The sequence below is a fragment of the Ciona robusta genome, chromosome 5, assembly GCF_009617815.1.
Source record: "Ciona robusta chromosome 5, ASM961781v2".
Lineage (NCBI taxonomy): Eukaryota > Metazoa > Chordata > Ascidiacea > Phlebobranchia > Cionidae > Ciona > Ciona robusta.
The window spans coordinates 5,647,241-5,668,109 of NC_143239.1; the positions used below are offsets into that span (position 1 = coordinate 5,647,241).

Consider the following 20,869-nt stretch of genomic DNA (forward strand, 5'->3'; position numbering starts at 1 on the left):
ATTTTCTTTCGTTTTTGGACGCATAAAAAATCACTTTGCAGTTTACTTTATACTGATCGGTGGTGACTTTATTGTTTTTTTTTAACTCCTAACAATGCTTCACCAAGCTAACTTTACCGATTTGCCTGACCACATTATCCTTGAAATATTTATGTATCTTAACGTAAAGGAACTTCTGCGGTTAGTAAGGTAAGAATGTTCATTAGTTATATGCATACTTATTTTGTCATGCATTTAGTGTATACTTCCGTATGTGCCTATCTAGTATCTACGTTGTTTGATTGACAGTTACTTTACAGAGTATGCAAACGATTGGAACGTTTAATTCCTGACAAATGGCTTTGGAAAAACGTTCAATTTTCGCCACGACCAATCCAGAAAACCAAGCTTCGAAGCATTGTTACAAAATATTTTACCAACTCAACTGCAGCAGTGGACATATGTGGAAAATGGAAAAATAAGAACACAACATATGCAATTTCAAATCATATTCTTAAGACAATTGCAGTAAAAAGCCCCAAACTTTCTACTTTTAAGGTTAGGTTTAACTTTTTCTTTACTTTAAACTGTATTACTAAAACTTCATTCTACTGTTTTATGAAATTGCATACTGTACTAAACAAATGTTTAAGTATTACTAAAGCTTGTATAGGCTAATCCAAAATTACCCACAAAGTTACATACATGGTAACTTGTAACCAGACACAAGGTGTTTAAAACCAGAACAATGGCTCGCAATGCTGCACTGTGAGAATAAACAAGTCATATTCATTTATTCACACGTTTCCAGATTGAAGATGAGAATTTGAACAGCATCTCCTTAGAGTTGCTTCCATCCTCCATCCAACACCTTTCCTTTACTCGATGTGAAATACCACTGTCCAGTTTAAAATCATGCGTGGAAAAGTTTAAACACCTGAAATCGCTATCTTTTCGACGGTGCCCGTGCTTAACGGACACTCATTTAAGTTGTTTTGGAAATCTTCCTAAACTAGAAAAGTGAGTATTGATTTAATTATCAGTAAAGCATTATGTTGACTTTTAATTAAAGTTACATTTGGATATACATTGCGTTGCTTAGTTTTTTGTTGCATTTGGGTAACAATATATTTCAATGGCAAATTGGGAAAAACAAAAAATATTAAACAATTTTGAAATAGAATCAAAAGTATTGTGTAATTTCTTTAAAATTTATTCCCCCCCTTGTAGACTTGAGATAGTTGAGAGTTATCGAATTGATAACGACGCAGTTCGAGTAATCGGTCGGTCCTTCCCAAACCTTCGCAACCTAACTCTCGTTGGATGCGCAAGATGCGGGGACTTGTGTTGTGGCAACATCGTTGAAAAGCTTCCTCTCCTCCAGTCTTTAGAGATTGAGGAATGGACAGAACTTTCCATGCGTGGAGTTAACATGCTTACTAATAACTTGGAAAATTTGAAATTCCTCAGCGTAAAATGCACACAAATCAATAAAGGCAATATTGTCATCCGTGGATCCAGAGTTGGTTTATGATCCACTTTCAAGAATTCTTTTTTCTTTCTAACTATTTTCGTCACCTTTTCTTCTTGATCGTAAAAATAAAGAAATTTTATTTTACCGTTTGTATTGCTAGCAAAGTACATCCACTGATATCATGTTGCTATGTATATGATATATATCAGTGCATCACTGCACGAGGCTATGATTTAGCTTCTGTGTTTGACTCTGCACAAGGGGCAAAAATTCCCTTACATCCAAATTCCCGTTTAAACGTTGGTCTATACAATAGGTAGGTTAGTTCTCCGCATGTACTTTCAAAGCCCCAATAACTGCGTTGCCTACAGACCTAGAGTCGTCCATTCCCCCTAAAGTTGCTTCTCTGTCGCTCGACTCTTCCTCGTATAGGGGAATCCCCTTACACGTCACGCAATCACTCTTCAGTAAAATTGTCCTCGCCCGTTTTACCTGATTGTTAATGTAATTGATCAGTGCAGCTGAGAAAAACGTCGTTTCTACACGGTCAGGTCTTTTGTATTCTCCCATCTGGTTTCTATCAAGACAATGTTTTCTCGTCTGAAAAGCGTCGTGTGCTTGAGGTATATGCTTTAACAGCTTTTCGATTTCTTCGTGCGTGTGACTGAGCAAATCTTCGTAATACACCATCCGTACTGGTATTCCGCTTCGAAAAACTTCAGCGATTGTGCTCAGCCATTCGCCCGCCATTGTAGTGGTATAGCTTGACCAGTCTAAAAACATTAATTTGAAAGCCTATGGATACGGAGGTACACCAATACATCCGGGTAACTAATTCTCAATTTATTCACCAAACTTCAGCCTCATTGCAATAACGTATACTGACCCAAATTTAATATGCAATTACTCACTAAGTTTCACACGTAATATAACTCGTAAGCATGTACGAGGTATGTGAAACAGAACAGTGTTGCTCCGCCACTCAAGGGTAAATAAGTATAGTAGGGCGGGGGAAGACGAGACACCTTTAGCACATAATATCCAAATATTCTGACCGTGTTTAAACAATTAACAACGGTCTATAGTAGTCGTAAGGATACGGTTTTATAATTCTCTCCACCCTACTATATAATAAAAAAGTCCAATCCTATACCTGGCGACCTAAAATCCTCCGGTTTTGCAAACCCGACATGGTTTTGCGATTTCCTTCGGTTAAACTCTGCAACCAAAGCTTTGAACGGATTTCGAACCAACAAAATTATCGATGAGTAATCAAAGAGTGAGATACGTTTGTCCGTGTATATATGATCTTTAACCAAAAGTGTGCGCCCGCTCTTACTGTCTTCCATCTCGCCAAGGAAGCCTGGGTTTGATGTGAATAATGTTAAACTAGAGTAAGAAACATTACTGGCATTGTTACTAACAAGGTATGTACAGTACTGTGGCATTGTTACTAACAGAGATGAAATACGTACCATCTTGCCCCAACCTACTATACATTTACGATGACGCAAAATGGGTATATGCAAAATAAAATAAAAACACTTTTCTGGCATTACGTTAAACCATGCAAAATAGAAACGAGTTTTTATCATTACCTTTATTGTACATATCTTTGTCCGTGTACACGCTACCCGTGTATATACCAGTGGCTTGTTCAAGAAGATGTCGCAACCAAGTGTTCCCAGATCCTGGAAAACTAATCAGAGCAACAAGATCACGATGTGGGGGAAGAAATCTCTTCTTCTCGCAGATTGGGTCCTCCAGTCCCGTTCTCCAGATCAGAAGATGTTCTTCTTGAAGAGCATTGCAATCATCTATGTTTATCCGCCACCTTTTCTCGAGTAGTGTTTCGCTCAAAACATAAATATACCGAAATTACAATAAAGCAAACGTTTGTTAAACAAGCCCGAATAGTTAAAAATACACCACATATAAGTATGCAGGGCGATCTGTCTGACAAATTATCAAATATTTGAATAACCAATTAGTAATCATTGGGTAGAGACGATTAAACCGTTAAGTGTTTAACCGAAATAAGTGTACAGGCCGACAGTGGTGGCATCATCGAGCTCTAAGCACGAACCGCTGTGTAACGATGACCTTAAGGTGGGGAAAGTTGGGACACCTTTAGCATATAATATCCAAATATCCTGATCGTATTTTAAATAATTAGCAACGGTCTATGGTAATAATTAACAAATAAATAAATAATTAACAATGGTCTAATAATTAGCAACGGTCTATATCCTGATCGTATTTTAAATAATTAGCAACGGTCTATGAGAGTCGTGAGGATACGGTTATATAATTCTTTAAATTTTCTTTGTTTACTACCAAATGGAAAGAGAGAATGAAGAGGTGTCTCATCACCCCCCCACTCTACTATTTGATATTACCAGCCTATCAATAAAAACCTACCTCGCGTGCACGCAATTGCACTTATTGCCAATGTAAACCACGAGAGTGGTGCGATTCCTGAAACAAGACGCAAAACAGTCGTGTAAAGCCAGGTTGTCCGTGGTAAGTGCTTGCGTTTTGGCTATAGAGTTTCGGCTAAACACGAAAGCCCAGAAGCACCCGATGAAATTTTCACTCAGCAAACGCCCTGAAATTACACACCGCAAGTAATATGAACATGAGGAGTACATATGCGTGGCTTACCGATGTCAGACGACGCCTGGCAATTGCCACGTAAATGGTACAAGTGCGTGTGGTCTTCTGCGAAGCTCACACTTGGACGAACGAGAAAACTTGAAGCTTCTGTCGAAATTGCGAAACCGCATCTACAGTTTGTGGTTGAAAATGTAGCAAGTGTCGCTTTTCTACGAAATAAAATAAGATTGTTTTGAAATACACACTTGCGTTAAACGCTCATAAACGCCACTCTATACGTAATCACAACAAGCAAAGTACTTGCGGAGTGATCGCTACTCCCGCGGGAATTAACCGAGTTTATTTTAATCGGAGTAAGTAAGCCAGAGGGCGTACGCCACGAACTTAGACAGAGGGCATACACACATGAGTGTTAACCTTATACTGAAAATGCGACTTATTTCAACAAAAACAATACTGGGTAGCAATCGTTTTGTGTTTTATGGCATAATGACACCCATAAGTGTTTTCACCGTAAAGCACACGCTTCAATGCATGCGTTTGGACTAAGTTGCTTCCTCAATTCGTAGCTGACGTTCGAAAGTAGTTCGCCCTTCTTCACCGCGAAGGTGCCGAGAAATCCTGCTGCAGATGGAAGAGAAAGACTGTTATCAAATGTCGCAGCTGATAGTCACCGCGGGCTCTCGCGGGTCGTTGAGAAATAACTGCGGCGGGGAAAGTGGAAGATGTATCGATACAGCCGTTTCAGTGGTTGCTCTAGGCATCAGACTTTGCAACCAAATCCGGCCCAACGAGATATGGATGCTTATTGTACACAACTCGCGAGCTCCAAGTCATAATTACACTTACACTGTGTTACAAAATTTGTTATGAGTAACAACTGTGTCTCTAAAAAGTTACGGTTACTCGTGACCTTTCACAGCAATCTTGCAACAAAAAAATACAAAAAGCGCCTACCGTTACATAGCACGTTCGCCACTTTAATTTCTTCCTTACCACGACTGAATACTGTACCTAATACCCCAATACACCACACAAGGCCCAAAGTCAGGAAACACCTGACCTTGGCGCTTCTGACAGCTATCATCACCAGAGTGGTCGGCCTATTGCACCTGTTTGGCTGCGATATAGGCCGGTGTAACAGGAAACTGTAAGCAATTGGCCGCGTCGTACGTTTTGTGACACTCGTGGGAAATGTGAAACAAAAAATTAGGTTTTATCTTCATTGTCCAAATCGTTATTTGTGATACTTAGCTTGTTTTAACTAATGAGATATATTGCCATACTTTGGTAAATAAAAATTATGGAGGCGTTGATTTGTCTTTGGTTTATAGTATTGCGTTTATTAGAAAAGCGGTAATAGTAAAGACCACAATGTAAAAAATGCCCGTTAGACGGAAAGGTGTTTGCGAGGAGAGGCGCTGACACCAAACACAGTAACGAAAGCAAGAATGATAAACACTCCCTCGCTGAACTTTTCTGATGCCGTCTGCCGGTGAGTGTCAACGATGATAAATAAATATGCAAATAAATAGAAAAGAAAGCTTGCGCACGATTTTCGGTTCTTTTTTAAGGGTTGAGGGAACCGGTGGCTAAGCGGTCACGTGGTTCGCACCTTGGCTTTAATGACCACGTGGGGACGCTGCCGGGACCGTTGTTTTTTCCGAAGCAAAAGAACAATGACTGCACTAGAGAAAGAAAGCCGGAGACCCCACTCGGAAGCTACGTGAAGTAATCAGGAGGTTCCGAGTACTCGGGTGGCGAGCTCCCGTACGTACCCCCAGGAGGTCTCCGGCCGTCCCGAATACTATGATTCGGATCGAATGCCGGAAGAACAAAGGGCTCCGACCACGGACTCCCGTCCCATGTCCTTAAGGTAACAGCGCGAGTTGGGCAAGCGTTTAAACTTCGAGTCTTACGATCGCATCGGCACTCATCGCCAGGTTTCGGAACAAGAAATCGTTCCTCGGGCTTCGGCGCCTCCGTGGAAGAATGGAGGGGGCAACGTCGTTGCGAGGTCTTCTCTACTCGCATCTGCGCAATAACGATGTTATCACATCGTATATGTGTACGATTGGGAGGCGGCTTTATGCAATTCGATCGCGGTGTAAGCAGCTTTTCCGTTGCTGCTCCAGCAGGCCGACGGCTCGCATGGGACCGGACACTACCGGGCGATCCAGCCGCACTGCCAGGCTCTGCTAAGGTCCCAGTGGATGGGTAGCTGACGTTTGGGGGGTAGGTGTCGTGTCTGTACGGATTATTCGTAATCCGGTTGTACTTTAAAAAATTGTTCGGAGTGGAGTTGTGTTGAAGGGAGCTTGTGCCTGGAAGAAGGAAAATAATTAAATATGTGTTTCTGTTACTATGAAAGAAACATATTGGTATTTAGATGTGTCATATTTACCACTGAGTATTGAATGCATCTGCTTTTGTGTAAAATCACTTTAGAGTTCAAGTTTATTTCTATTTTTCTCACCTCTGTTATTGGGGTCTATAGATCGCCGACCCGGTGTGGCGTAATGCTGTGACGTCACCCCAGTAGTGACGTGTCGATTAGGTTGGCCTCGACAGCATGTGCACCAAACACACCCTCCTGGACGACCTGCTTTATACATTGGTTCTTGTATTTTTGGAGGGCGAAGATTATTATTAATCCTCCGATCTGACGCGACAGACATCGTACTGGAATTGTCGTCTTCGTTGTAACCACAGCAGGTATAGCAGTTTAACTTTGAAAATGTAACACCAAACTTCTGCAAGTAAATTGCACTTGTTAAAACTTGGTAGGCTATTGGATTAAACTAAGGATCTTATGGTTTATAAATATATAACACTTACTGAAAATCATTTTTATGTTGATCAGTAATAACTAATAATATACGTAAATGCGATGTATTTATATAGGAATTAGGTCACGTTTATTCCCCATGGAAAATAGTCAAAATACTGAAAGATACAACTCAGTGAATTTTTTTTATAATGATTAGTAATTGTCTATATGGGGAAAATTGTTATAGAATTAGGTCATGTTTATTCCCTTCCAAAATACTAAGAACCAACAAGTTTAAATACCAAGGGCACTGGTCTAAGTAAGATAGTGATAACACAGCAACGCATTTGTCAATATTTTCGTGTATCTTAGCTCCTAAGCTGGGATGCGGTTAGGGAGTGCATACTGTGTTTCTGAGCATGGAACGCCCGGGGACATAGGCGGTTTCTCTTCCGTGTGCTATTACCAACTGCGGCTTGTAAAAGGGCCTTCGCAAAACAGCACGACTTGTGAATTGTATTGGTGTTTACGCATGAATAAGCTTGGAATTTAGAGCGCAAAGTTTAACAGTGTCATGATAGCTACATAATTTCAATTCGAGTTTACTGTTGACTCTTAATGTAGCCACGTTGCTAGACGTGTCCAGACAGCTGGCCTGGAAAATAATTAACTATTTGTATCGTCTACCAGTCTACCTGTACGGCTACACGACCCAATACTGTGACAAACATACCGCAACATACGTCATAGTACGCGTCACAGATCTCTCTATTCCGTCACAAGCGCAAGTGAAGGCAGCAAAATAACATTTCAGGCGCCGATAGTCGATCTATAATGAGGGCGTTCGACTGAAAAAAGCTATATATTGTTGTTACAAGGCAAAACCAATGCCTGTTAACCATCTCACAACAAAACAACAAAGAGGGCATAGTCTCCAAACCACAATAAATTAATTTAAGCGTCAAGTTACACTTACTCATATAGCCAGACAGTAATATTCCAAACAGCATTAAGATGGAAAACGAAAGTGTGTATTAGCAAGTCAAGAATACAAAAGGCTCGTTTAAATGAGGTGAGAAAATCATCTATCTTCGCTATTTAACGTCAAATTAGTGGGGTTTAACAAATAACAAAACGCTGGCGGTTGGCAGGGGATTAATCCATTTAGTTTTGCTGCAATCTGCACACATGGTTAGCTGTCGACGGCTGGTTTTGGTGGAATGTAGTCAGCTCGCGAACCAAGCCGTTATATCGAACTTGGAAGTGCAAAGTGAGGGCAGTGAAGTGTTTAACCTCGTAAATCACTGGTTTTATAGTGGGGGCGTGTCCAATACAGACCGGGGTGTGACTTTACAAGGAACAAGCTGGCTCGGTGCTAAAACATGCCACCTTAAGAGAGCTAGAGCCCCCTTTGCCGATGGCATTCAAAGGGCTTGGCTGGTTCACACTTGCTGTACAAAAGCAAACAGTCGAAACACAGTCTCCATGTAAACAGTACAAGCGCGGGTAGAGCATATAGAGAGACCCTGCGCGAAATTTTAGGTCGGAAAAAACGCACTCGAATGGCAGAAACGAACGTAGACAAAGCACACATAGAGAATTGAGGCCACGCGAAGTATGACACAACATATAGACGTGTAGGAAATTAGGGTGTCCAATTTTCCGTCACCCGTATACTAGTGAAATAGCAACATATATTAACAAACAGCTGCAGTACAAACGTTATATTTACTTTGACAATTTCCTGGGAGCGACCGGTACATTTCAAGCTAATACTGCCCTGCCAAAAGCCCATTAAACCTAGGGCGAAATTCCAATACCTTGGAATCGAATATCTATTTTATTCATATCACCACGCGTGCGTCTATCGATTTTTGTCGAACACCGTTGCCACGTTGCTGGTTCTCAAATGCAGTGCCGCATATAGGAAAACAGTGAAGTGACATACAAGGGCACCATGTCAGTTGTCTAATTCAAAACGGAAAAAAACATGTCACTGGTATTCCGTTAAACGTATTTGCCTACAGCTTGATGATATGACACTGTGAAAGAAATGAAGAGATATCTTTAAACGTAGGTGTAAACAAACCTAATAAACGCTTTATACAAAAAGAAACAAAAAATCTGTTTTTCTGCAAATGTTTCTGAAAATGTAATACGACCGTTTCCGAAGAGCTAAGCATTACTAGTCCTAATTTGCATATCACCGGTACAGTCAGCATACGGGTTCCGAAAGAAGTAAGCACTCACTGGGTGAATGAATTCTTAAGCTAACCGTTGCGTGAGGGAACTAGTAGACCAGTTCTTAATAAACGTCTCATTACGTTTGCCCCGCCGGCATTTTCGAGCTTTTCCAAAATCCGGTATTCCATTCAAACAATTTCCTGTCTGACTTTTAAGCGCACAGCGATCATTTCACACCTAACCGCATGTGGATTCGATTTCCAGACCATATTTATTGCCAAATCCTGCCTCAAGCCTCTGTGCCTACCAGGGTCAATTAGTTTCAACATAATACCACGTTTATCGACTGCCGGAAATCCTGACTCGATGTCTTTGCCATGCCACATCAAACCAGTATAGGCGAGGTTCCCATTAAACTGTTTCAGCTACAATACATAGGCATTCAATACAAACATGTCGGCCAATATGTAGGATACGATTTTTATCACAAATGTTTTGGTTAAAACATTAAAACCAACTTTAGTGACGTACTATGTGTGTCGTTAATTGGTAAAACACGATTATGAATAATATGGTAGGGTGGGGGAGATGGGACTGCTTTTCGTTCTATTTTTTCGTCCCATGTGATAGTAAACAAAAAACATTCAAAGAATTATAAACCCGTATCCTCACGATTCCCACATACCGCTGTTAATTGTTAAGAACTCAATCAAAATATTTAGATATTATGTACAAAAGTTGTCCCATCTTCCCCCACCCTACTATATGTTAAAAGTGTCTCATCTTATTCCACAGTACTTTATATAAAAATGTGCAAAAACGACTCTCTTCAATTTGTTAACTATGTGACGCCAGCAGAACATATAGACAGTTTAGAAACTCAGTGAATTCTATTCATCGTCTAATTTACAATAAAAAACAGGCAGTGCAGAGATGCTTATATACTAATTTAAACGCTTCGGCATCACACTGTGTCTGCCTGCTTAGAACACAGACGAACGTAGACTTAATGTGAATTCTAGCCTATACCGCCATTGATAGTGCAGTAGGCTTACGTCTCAACGGAAACACACATCATACAGACTGCCAACTTGATTCAGACATACCGCGGGCATGAGGTACTGCTGTTTTACAGTGAACTTGTGGCCAGACTGCCTGGGTTCATTATTAACCTTTATCAAGGCTACGTCTTGTCACTGTTTAACTTGAGATTGCTTTGCTACATAAACTAAACCACAGACTCGAACTAAAGTACATTGCAGTACAAGTCTGACGCCAACTTCAACACGTGTTAACATCTATAAACATGGTGATTCTTGTCGGATATATGCAATCAGACGTTAACCCATTACACTAGTTTCTCCAGTCTACGTTATCGCTCCATCTTGTACAAGACAAATGTACAAATACTATCAAACCAGTACATTTTAAACCCTGCCGTCGTTAAAACTGTTTTTCAAAATCGAGCTCATAGCGGGTTACTAAATCTGTCTGCAGTCTGTGATTATGTTTAAAGAGCTACCGACAATTTAGCGATAACTGGCACGCTCCTGCGTCACCCATAGAGTTAACACGACCTCGCTAATCGATTGTTGTTTCGCAAGAGCTCGGAATTCGAAACCTAGAGAGGCCAGACGCCCTGTGACCAACGACTGCGGCGGTGTGCTGCTCACCGGGAAGTTGTAGACTGGGATAATGAGACTTGGTACGTGACAGCGAAAAAGCTTGTGATGTATCCCGAACACGCGAGATACTCGACGACCGGACAGCGCTCACTTAGAATTAAACAGCGCTTGCTTCGTGAATTCCGTCACGAATTGGTGGCACACACCCGTCGGAGAAGTTTCAGTGTTTTGACTGCGTGTTTTTGCCGCTCTGGTCGCGGGGAATTTACAGTGTCACGGTCTCCCTGCTTTGTAAAAGCGAGCAAGAAAACAAAAGGGGAAAACGACACAAACACAATTAACGTGAAGTGAAATCCAATCATTCAGCGGCTAGACAAACTAGGCCAGACACATACACCATTGCTCCCGTTACCGCTTCTATTGTGTGGTAGTTTCAAACTATGGAAACCTGACAGAGTTGTCACGTAGGCTCGTGGAAAAATAACAAAGCCAGAGTGACGCTATTGGCTTGCGGCAGAGCAAGCTAACATAGACCCATACACACTGTCAACAGCAAAAACGTCATAAGCGACTAGTCGGCGATTTTATTCAACACATTCACTTACCCCATACGGTTCAAGCTTCAATCACAATTTTATTTACTCAACCGCTGACGGTGAGCAGACGAACGTCACGTAAGCAAAACCCGTTCAAAAGCGATCTTCAGCTACAAACTAAACGATGACGTGACTGCTAGGGTTTTGTAATCGAATACAATCGTCTAGACCACTCTGCACGCTTTCGGGACTCACTGTCACGAAGTGCGCCGACGTTTTCATAAGTCATTGGGGATACACAAATAATGCTCACGCCTGATGTCTGCCACCTAATTAATTACTGTTAAACAGTTACTAAAGTTGGCTGACTAACTAACTGGTGCGGAACAGTTTATTTACATTTCAGTATATACACGACTTTAAAGTAGATGTTGTGCATTACTGACTTTACCCTATACAAGCAGAATAAACACCCGAGTAAATTTGGCCTGTACGCCCTTTAAGCTTTTGCTTTAAATAGCACACGCATCAAACAAAGAGTCACGCACGGGCACACCCCTTGTGTATCTGCTTAGAATACTATAGAGTAGTTGACTTTGACATTGATGGATCACCAACACATTTCAGAACCCTCACTCTCAAGCTTGGTAATTCCCTTGCTGGCAAACGCTGTAAACATTCCTGGAACCTTTGGGATGACTAAAGAACAAACAAACCAAACTGCAATGTGCAGAAATGCGGAACAGACAAGGCACCGAGCATGCAGTATTGCTGCCACTGTGTTTACTATATCTACAGTAACATTAGTTTACGAAGCCAATAAAACACTTGAATTGTTAATATTTGATAGCCGTTTTGTGCGTATACTCTGCTTAGGTTATTGTTAAATGTGTTATTTATATACCATAGTCCGTATTATACTAGTTTGTTTTATGATTCGCACATCAAATATAATATTAAAGACCAACAACGTGAATATAAAAAAAATATCACAACCACCAAAAACGTTTAATAAAAAAACGGAAAACAAGACAAACTGTGAAAGACAAAAGTTCGACTTGTGTATAAACACTATGAAACATGGGAACCACGAGACTTATTTTGTAAACCACCGATTCATGTAATTACTTTTGTAAACACAATCACAATATAGCGGAACAAAAACAGCAGTGGGAATTTTTAAAAAAGTAAAACGAAAATACATATTAGGGTGGAAGGGGCACCTTTAGCACACAATATCCAAATATCCTGTGTTTTTAACAGCTAACAACGGTCTTTAGGGGTCGTTAGCTTATGGTTTTATAATTCTTAGAATGTTCTTTGTTTACTATAAAATAGGACGAGAAAATAGAATGAAAAGGTGCTCCATCTTCTCCCTACCCTACTTGTTAACTACAAAATTAAGTCTGATTCTGATAAGACTGCACAACACACAACCGACCACGAAATGTTCTAATCCTATCAGCTTTTCCTATACACAACGATTTTCGTATACACATTGGTGTTCGCGAAAGGGACTTCGGTCGCATTTAAAGGATTATTAAATTCCAAAGTTGAACGCCCGCTGACTCTAACAATCTCATAAGCCCGATAAGCAGACTAATCGCTGATCTACAAAGAGCATGCAAGTGCAACAGACTGCTATCTTTGTAGACCCTGAATTTTTAAAACCTTCACCAGACCGTTGCGGCTTCGTGACACGCAGTGCGCCATGAGAAAAGCCTGTCATTTCCTACCAAAGGGGACTCCCCTGTGTCAGGAGAGGTCACAATGATCGATCGAATTTTGTTTGTCTGCGGCAAACACGTTCAAGCTCACCAGCTGTACGATAATGGGCGCACGAACGACCCTTGCAATTCTAGTTCAGACAGAAGAGTATTGAGTCATGCTTCGTTAAGTGGCGGACGAGAAATGCTGTTTTTAAATCACTGTGGATTCAAAAGACGGTTATTAGCCACCGGGGCGACTTTCCGGCTGACGAAGAGCCAGGTACCGTGCTCACTTATGGGCCACCGTGGTTTTGCAATTACGTCTTTGAGGTACGCTTATTTCAGGGTCTTCCGGCACTCTATGGACGCATAATTACCATCAAGCACGTGACGGTATCGTCTGGAGAAGTTTGAAGCTCTATAGGACGTGATCAAAATAGCTCCAAAGCTAAAGGCTTAGTCTTGGCGGGACGGAGGCTAGCCGTTTATTTCGCAATTTTAAATTTGACTCTAATCGAGACGGATGTCAAAAACGTGACGCACACACGCGAGAAGCCGAGAATTTATATACTCGAGGAAGCGTAATGGGAAACGGATGGAAAGCGGGCTGAAGGAAGCGTCTGCCAGTTCCCTTTTGTGGTCGATAAGCTTTATTTTGACTCCGGGGGCAACGGCGTATCGTTTGCAGGCCATCCGTAACTTATCTATAGAACAAACATCGCGCATGTACAGTCTGGCATATTATAAGTTTCGCAATATCGGCTTTTATAGACGAATATTGCACATAATGATCCCGTACGTGACAGCCTGGCCCGCAGACATCGTCTGCTTCATGACGATGAGCCACATGCTACGGCGGTTTCGAATGCGTCGGCACTTGTTTCCATTCAACTCCCTGCCATCCGTTCATCCACGAGGACAAAAGACGAAACCCGATAGAGCTATTCACGAGGCGTTCAAAGTTTTCCATGCAGCAGCCGAAGCTCGGTCTTGACTCCCAGACTGTGACGTGTGCACAAAAAGGTGTAACACTACGCCGCGCATCCTTAACTACAAAGCATAGGATACACCCGGCAAGGGTGGTCGTATGGACTTCTTTCGATTCAAACCGCTTGCAAGTACCCACCGCATAACGACCAAACCAGCCCCAAAACTTCAAGGAATTTTCGCTTGCGCAACTACAAACAAAACACTGCGAAGAATTGCGGAACTAGAAGTCAGACAGTTCTATACAGCTGTGTTCGTCGCAAAGTTTAACGGATTTAGAATCAATAACATCCTGTGTATAGAGAATGATATATCTGATTCAACAATGCTTTAAATTTAACAAAACAAATAACAACTCTTAGGACAGCAGGCTATATTTGCATATACGACCGAAAACAACAGAAACAAAGGGACTGGACCAACTTAAATTAGTTTAACATTGTGAAACGGCAACTACTTACAACGGTGTATTTTACAAATGCTGCTACAATACCCATCCGGTTGTTTATTAACCGTTCTCAAGGCGGAAGTTACCCGATTGTATACAAGAGTAGGGTAAGAGGGGACATTCATTTTATTTTATTGTCTCATTTGGCAGTAGTAACGTATTTACAGTATTATAAAACCGTAGTCCCGCGACTCTGCGTTCTCAATTGTTAAAAACGCGATCAGAAAATATAGATTTAGGTTCCATTATAACGTTATTCCATCTTACCCCAGGGGCCCAGAGTACTATATTACTATTTATAAAACAGCATCCTACTTTATTGACGGTACCCACTGTTGTTTATTACGTTTACAGAGCTTGCACAAGCAAATGTTTTGACCTTAACCGAATAATACATTTAACCTGGATGACCAGCACCACTGGTATTGTGAAATCGATTACAAAATTGTGAACACCAAAGTTTTAAAAGTGGAATTCACCGGCACGTAGGTTACGTGCAGGCAGCGAGTCAGTGTTACTTCTAGGCCGAGTAAGCACACTTGGATTTAATTATTAACAAAAGCAAAGTAAACAGCAACACACCTGGCTCTCGTTGTCGTCGATTCCCTGCTCTTGTTGCTGTTGGGTCCTGCGACTTCTCGTCCTCCTTCGTTTTACAACGCAAGCGACTGTAGCTATGAGAGCTAATAAAGAAAAACAGCCTATAATGACAATCAGCATATGCGAAGGCAGGAAGCGCATCCCCGCGTCCTTCTCTTCACGCCCAACAGTTATGGCTTTGTTTAACTCCGAATTCGAAACGGCCACAGCGACCGTGCCATTTAGACTTGCGTTTACCAGCGTGCTGCCTGGGGAAAAGAAGTTATATATGTTAACCTTTATGAGAACCATTTTCTGTGTAACAATTATTGCAATTGCAGCAATGGTTTGGTATATAACGTATGTTTATGTAGAGAGACGTGTTCGTTTTTTAAGTTATGTTTCCAAACCCGTTGATCGTGCTCTTGACCTTGACTAACATTGCTCCGTTGCAATGTTAATTTAAACGCTAGTTATGCGGTATGTATTCGTATGACGCAATGTTACATACGCCGTGTTAAAAGTCATACTAACAGTGCAGCCACTGAGAAACAGGATGTATCTTTGCCGTTTGAACTGGCCTAGTGACAGTAGACTGCTGTCTGGTGGCAATCTGGCAATCTCGTATGGAGGTAAGGGAGCCTGCGTTGGGCGGCATTAGGTTTCAGTAGCACGAAGTCAAACTTCTTTAGCCGCGATGTAACTGCATACAAATCTAAATTGCTCAATTTAGCCATTTGAATACTGCTTGAAAACTTGGTGTTTTTTTCTAAACCGTCGCAATGTGTGACCACGCATTTTGTTAGCAAGATTCAAAATATAAAGTAGAGTGGGGGGAGATTGGACACCTTTTTATTTTATTTTCTTGTTACATTTGGTAGTAAAGAAAGAAAATTTAAAGAAATAAAAACCGTATCCTCACGACTCCTACAAACCGTTGTTAGTTGTTTAAAATACGGTTAGAATATTAAGATAATGTGCTAAAGGTGTCCCGTCTTCCCCCAACCAAATATAACTTGTTTTACATTCAGTTTTATATTCCTTCGTTTTAATATATCCCTTTTGCAGAACACAATTCCTATGCAATTTTTATCGGTTAGGTATTTCGTATCACATTACTTATTTTACATTTATTAAGTGAAACTCTATGTGGTATTTAGGATACACGTAATGGCACTGCGTAGCGAGTTCTGGATTGTGCAATATAGTTAGTGAACACACGAAGCCTTAGAGAATGCAAACTATTTCAAATTTATTTGTGGTAACGCAATTTAAGCTACATATTGCGACATCGCTATACCACATTCCTCAGCATACGATGCACCAGTCAGAGAATAAACGTGTGATTCACAAACGACAGAAGTCTGGCGTAAAACACGACGACAGAGGGGGTTACAAAGCCAGACAGTAGAAGGTCAACCGAGGACATGTTGGGACAATGGTGAATTTCATTTCCTCTGAACATTTAATGTTGCAAAGGCTCGATTCAAAATTTGGCCCAAACTGACGTTTCCTTTGAACCGCATTACAATCTACAATCTCGCTGGTACCTGGTATTTTTACATTGAAATCTAATTTAAGCAAAATGCCAGAATCTCTCAATGGCTATGTGTTTACCGATGGATTGTTAAGGTACGGGAGTGTCGCAGACTGCGGTTTCTTAACTGGCGACGTATTCTGTTAGTTTTTTACGAGGTATAGTTGTTGTTGTTTTGACTGGTCGTCAGTGGGGGCTTTATGCGCAAGGCGTACCTTCTTTTCAACAGGCCCAATTTTGCAAGTTTTCTTTGCCTAGACAGTCCCATTACGTGAGAAGCTGCGTTCATTGCGCAAGGAATTCTCACCGGGGAGATTATACGGTTCGTGTGTTCTACAACGGGAGAAAGGAAGCAGTGGCGACCTACTGGAACTGCTGATCCGATTTTCATAATGCCAGACTCATTTTCTGCACGAAAAAGGCTTTCGCGATTTTGGTCGTTTGCAGCACCGACAACAGACAAGAAAATCAATACAATGATACCAGCAGTGAAGCTTATTGCTGCTGGAACAGTATACTACCTATGCAGTGCTACAAACAAGTATGGTAATTCTTTCAATCGGCAGCGTTTATGTTTCTAACTTCATCCTTAAGATTTGGCGAAAAGAAACACTTCTACCTACAAAGCGGGATTTTAAACCACCGACCGTTGGCCCTAAATGTAGGGTTAGATCTGTAGGTCTCCAAAACTCTCGGCCATAATCGCTGGATTTCGCGTAACGTGCAAATTTCGTGCTGCCTATTTAAGTCCCCAGACGCTATGTCTCATATGACTGGCTATTTTTAAAATGAGCAGGAATATAGAACAACGTTTGAAAATTGTACGGCTAGAATTCATATTAAATTAACAGGCTTCATATTATACGGACTATAGGCAGCTATAAAGAACTAAACATATTTGCTGTAAGATATACAAAACACACCTACCGATGTTTAAGCTGCCGTTGTTTAACTTGGTAAAGGATATATGAAAGAGCAACTGCCTCAGACGGTGTAAAAGCTCTGGGTCGTTAAAGTCAGCGTTAATATCCACGGCGAGAATGCTTATTATGGGCTCTTTGACGTGGTCTGTTTCTGGCAACCTAGATAACGGAAACGTGACTGAGTGTTAAACGTGTGCTGGAAATAACGTCTTGTGGCGTAAATTCACTTACCGCGGGTCTTCGTTTAAACCGGAATCAAGTTCGTCCGCAATTTCGCGAAATAATGAAAATTTTGTTCCTGCTGTTGACAACAGCTCACTGTCGCAGAAATATCGTAGTCTTGTCCATGATGAGTTGTCTGCGGTTATCCCACGTCGCTGCCGCAGCCGTCTTGGGAACTCATTTCGAAATTGCGGGTTCGGCGTTGGCGTGCTGGTGGGGTCTGTCTTTGGCGAATTTAAAATACTTTGCAGGTTCGGCAAAACTGCGGAGGTTCGTTTATTTGAGTAAGAGTTCCTCAGTTCGAACTGCGGACGTCGTTTCGTATTATTTTTCCGGGTCCGCCTTTTCGAGTTGGCGGTTCTAGTTCTTTCATCCGTATGGCGTGCTTCCCGGTTTAGCGGGGATGCATCCATGCTAGCTTGGGAGTTGTAAACGTTCTTGGCCCAAATGTCGACTCTTGGGTGGGTGCATGTTTCTCTTTCAGCAGGCCCAACGGACGACGTGTTAAAAGGCGCTTTTACATTGACGGTCACAGACGCCCTGTACCCCATGGGGGCGATAATACAAAGGCGCAATGTCCTTGTCGAGTTCTCGTCAACGGGAATTCCCCGGAAATACACGGCGTCCTTGAGCTGCAGTTTAGACCAAGGTGTCGTCTTAGCATTCTGGGTGAGTTCTTTGAAGTTGGTTGCTTCGCCGGGACAACACGACCACACCGAAGGCTGTTTTACATATGTGTCGCAAACTGAAATACACAACGGCTATTATATAGTAGGATGGGGGAAGATGGGACGCCTTTTCATTCTATTTTGTTATCCCATTTGATAGTAAACCAAGAACATTCAAAGAAATCTAGAACTAAACAAGAAACATTCGAAGAATTATAAAACCGTTTCCACACTTTTAGCACATAATATCCAAATATCCTGATCATGTTTTAGGTAATTAACAGCGGTCTATGAGAGTCTTAAGGATACGGTTTTATAATTCTTTAAATGTTTCTTGTTTACTTCCAAAAGGGCCCCTACTATAAAAGTAGTACACACTATTAAGATTAGTCTATAGATTGAGCGACAAAACGTATAAACCTGCTACCAAGCCGCGTAACATTATAGCTACGTAAAAACATTAAACTACAATGAACATGTTAGTATAAACTATGATGTATTATTATTATAACGAACCGAAATACTCCGTTGCCCTATTGGGATATATATATATATGCGCCTAATGAAAACGAGAAAAACCTTTAATTAAGTAAAAAATACATTTTATGTATATTAAATGCAGTTGGCAAAATAACTTACGCAATATATGTAACCAGCGTCAGTGCCAGAGGGTATAGGAAGCGACCGTTTACAGCTCGCGCCGTTGCATAGTTTCGCATATATAACGTCGCAGACGATTGTTGTTACAAGCGAGGGCGAGCACTACTGCCTCTCACAAGCGACCAGTGGCGGGGTCTAGACCAGAGAGACGTGACTGCCTCCCGCGCCGAATACACAGCGTTAAAAGAGAAGAGAACGAAGCGAAAAGCGGAATGTGCGAATGCTGATCGCGAATTGATAAGGAGAGAGGGCCGGGCAAAGCGCACAAGTCCTCGACGCTGAGCAAAGCCTGCCCGGCCGAGACAACGACTGCGTTGTACCAAGACGAATTTATGAACAACACCTTACAGCCATACTCCCTCGCTGGGTTATATATACTTTGTATCGGTAGTAAAACCCGCCCTACATCGAATTTCGGAGAATATTTCGCAACTTAGAGTTAAAAGGGTAAAGTTAACGACTTACCGACGTCTTTTGTGTTTCCTATCACAGCAAATACGTGGTGGAGAAACGTGAAGGTTACTGCAGTATAAGGAGAAAGTTAGACACCTCAGTAAAATCGCATAAAATAAAATCTGCCTGTAACACCCCTAAAAGCCACAGTGCATAGGGAAGAGGGTAAACTTTCGATTACCAAATTAAATATTAATTACCCTCGCGTGCTTTGGTGCATTATCTGGGCAGTTACTTTTGCCCAAACCCATCTTTTTGATTTAAATTGAAACGGTACTGTTATAGAAATGCCTTACTAAACGCTATGACCTTTAACATACAGAATACAAAACCAGTTCAGGCTGTAATGCTTATTGTGTTGTACAAACAGACTACGTTACACTATACTCACTAAATATATCAGCAAGGAATCGCATACTGCACCATAGCAGCAATCCCTCACAAAACTTTGCATTGGAACGTCTGTTTGTTTGTAATACAAAGATGCGGCATCTGGCCTCCCAACTACTCCATTTAATACATTGTCACTTAAACATCAACCTACAGTGCACGAAACAAATTATGAAACTCGATATTGTAGAACGTCTAACTGTGCAGTAAAGCAGCCACTTTCTTTATAACCTAACCCTAGCTGAGCTAGCTCTACCATAAGTTGCAAGAACGCGAGGGACTGGCAATCCAATAGTATTCAGCTCTTCACTTGAACTACACGTTTGTTTACTTAGTTCATTTCGACGGCCATTGATTTGCCTGCAGCCGCGCAAGCGTAGACTACCTTGCTCTAGTCCAACCGGCTGAACGAAGCCTGCTACAATTAAAGATATCACTAAAAACGTCCCAAGTACACGATTCAAAGCCAACGCCGCTCGCTTTTGGAGCAGACTAGGTTGGTACATGTGCCGACGAGCTTGTGTTTCTTTATTTTGTGCGGGCAGAGAGAGAAGTCAGACAGAGTGAGTTACAGAAACAAAAGAGCTCATAGCGCTAGCAGCGAAGTGTGCCGAGTGTTTCTTTATCATGTGGTTAACCTTGTGGGCACTTGTTCATGGTTGGTTGCCCGTTAGGCGGAGATAAATGTTCTTCGCTGTTAAAGGTAGATAAGTACCATTAGCAGCAGTATGCTATACGTAACACCACTATGGCTAATACAAGTTAACCAACGATGTTGCTAAGTTTTCGCCTTTACCAGCCGTTAAACAACCACGATTCAAGTTTTCCAAGAGATTGATCATGTTTCAACGCTGACGTCCTGTCTTTGATTGCGCACACACGCACGCACAGCCCGTGCGTTGAGCCCGTACAGCACGTGCGGCACGCTGTTAGTGTATATGGTTTGCCACTTAGTCTCGTAACCCAAAGAGTTCTCACAAAAGCCTAAAATAATTTCTTTGATGATATGGGTGTCGCGCAGTACGTTGTTTAGTGCTCAAGTTGAGAAGTTACCTTTTGACATCGACGGCAATAGATTAGGTGCTCAGACAGGATTACTAGGTGGTTTT

General features: G+C 41.5%; 3 protein-coding genes across 4 annotated transcripts; 1 reads left to right on the top strand and 2 right to left on the bottom strand.

Moving 5' to 3' along the window:
- The first annotated feature begins 17 nt into the window (after nt 1-17).
- LOC149735955 (F-box/LRR-repeat protein 12-like) lies at nt 18-1,597 on the top strand. Its single transcript, XM_089877819.1, has 4 exons — nt 18-189; nt 300-537; nt 791-999; nt 1,210-1,597. The coding sequence occupies exons 1-4, from the start codon at nt 95-97 to the stop codon at nt 1,511-1,513; spliced, it is 846 nt and encodes a 281-aa protein (XP_089733945.1). The 5' UTR covers nt 18-94; the 3' UTR covers nt 1,514-1,597.
- On the bottom strand, nt 1,023-5,232 carry LOC149735956 (sialate:O-sulfotransferase 2-like). The gene is made up of 7 exons (XM_089877804.1): nt 5,027-5,232; nt 4,582-4,693; nt 4,118-4,278; nt 3,875-4,061; nt 3,052-3,308; nt 2,607-2,816; nt 1,023-2,226 (listed from the first exon to the last, which is right to left on the bottom strand). The coding sequence occupies exons 1-7, from the start codon at nt 5,154-5,156 to the stop codon at nt 1,775-1,777; spliced, it is 1,509 nt and encodes a 502-aa protein (XP_089733930.1). The 5' UTR covers nt 5,157-5,232; the 3' UTR covers nt 1,023-1,774.
- A 153-nt stretch (nt 5,233-5,385) lies between these two features.
- On the bottom strand, nt 5,386-19,958 carry LOC149735957 (uncharacterized). Of its 2 annotated transcripts, XM_089877794.1 has the most exons (7): nt 19,762-19,958; nt 19,383-19,439; nt 17,599-18,334; nt 17,372-17,526; nt 14,911-15,176; nt 6,546-6,822; nt 5,386-6,393 (listed from the first exon to the last, which is right to left on the bottom strand). In XM_089877794.1, the coding sequence occupies exons 1-7, from the start codon at nt 19,784-19,786 to the stop codon at nt 5,792-5,794; spliced, it is 2,118 nt and encodes a 705-aa protein (XP_089733920.1). In that variant the 5' UTR covers nt 19,787-19,958; the 3' UTR covers nt 5,386-5,791. The 2 variants fall into 2 exon arrangements, with proteins under 2 accessions (XP_089733920.1, XP_089733921.1); XM_089877795.1 differs by lacking the exons at nt 19,383-19,439; nt 19,762-19,958 and adding an exon at nt 18,897-19,124.
- Nucleotides 19,959-20,869: the final 911 nt, after the last annotated feature.

Coding starts and splice junctions, on each gene's coding strand:
- LOC149735955 (XM_089877819.1), top strand. CDS start 95: ATGCTTCACCAAGCTAACTTTACCGATTTGCCTGACCACATTATCCTT. Junction 538..790: donor CCAAACTTTCTACTTTTAAG/GTTAGGTTTAAC, acceptor ACACGTTTCCAG/ATTGAAGATGAGAATTTGAA. Junction 1,000..1,209: donor AATCTTCCTAAACTAGAAAA/GTGAGTATTGAT, acceptor CCCCCCTTGTAG/ACTTGAGATAGTTGAGAGTT.
- LOC149735956 (XM_089877804.1), bottom strand. CDS start 5,156: ATGATAGCTGTCAGAAGCGCCAAGGTCAGGTGTTTCCTGACTTTGGGC. Junction 3,309..3,874: donor TGCAATTGCGTGCACGCGAG/GTAGGTTTTTAT, acceptor TTATGTTTTGAG/CGAAACACTACTCGAGAAAA. Junction 2,227..2,606: donor GGAGGATTTTAGGTCGCCAG/GTATAGGATTGG, acceptor TAATGTTTTTAG/ACTGGTCAAGCTATACCACT.
- LOC149735957 (XM_089877794.1), bottom strand. CDS start 19,786: ATGCGATTCCTTGCTGATATATTTA. Junction 18,335..19,382: donor AGGAAACACAAAAGACGTCG/GTAAGTCGTTAA, acceptor TGTGTATTTCAG/TTTGCGACACATATGTAAAA. Junction 6,823..14,910: donor TCGACGACAACGAGAGCCAG/GTGTGTTGCTGT, acceptor ATTTACTTGCAG/AAGTTTGGTGTTACATTTTC.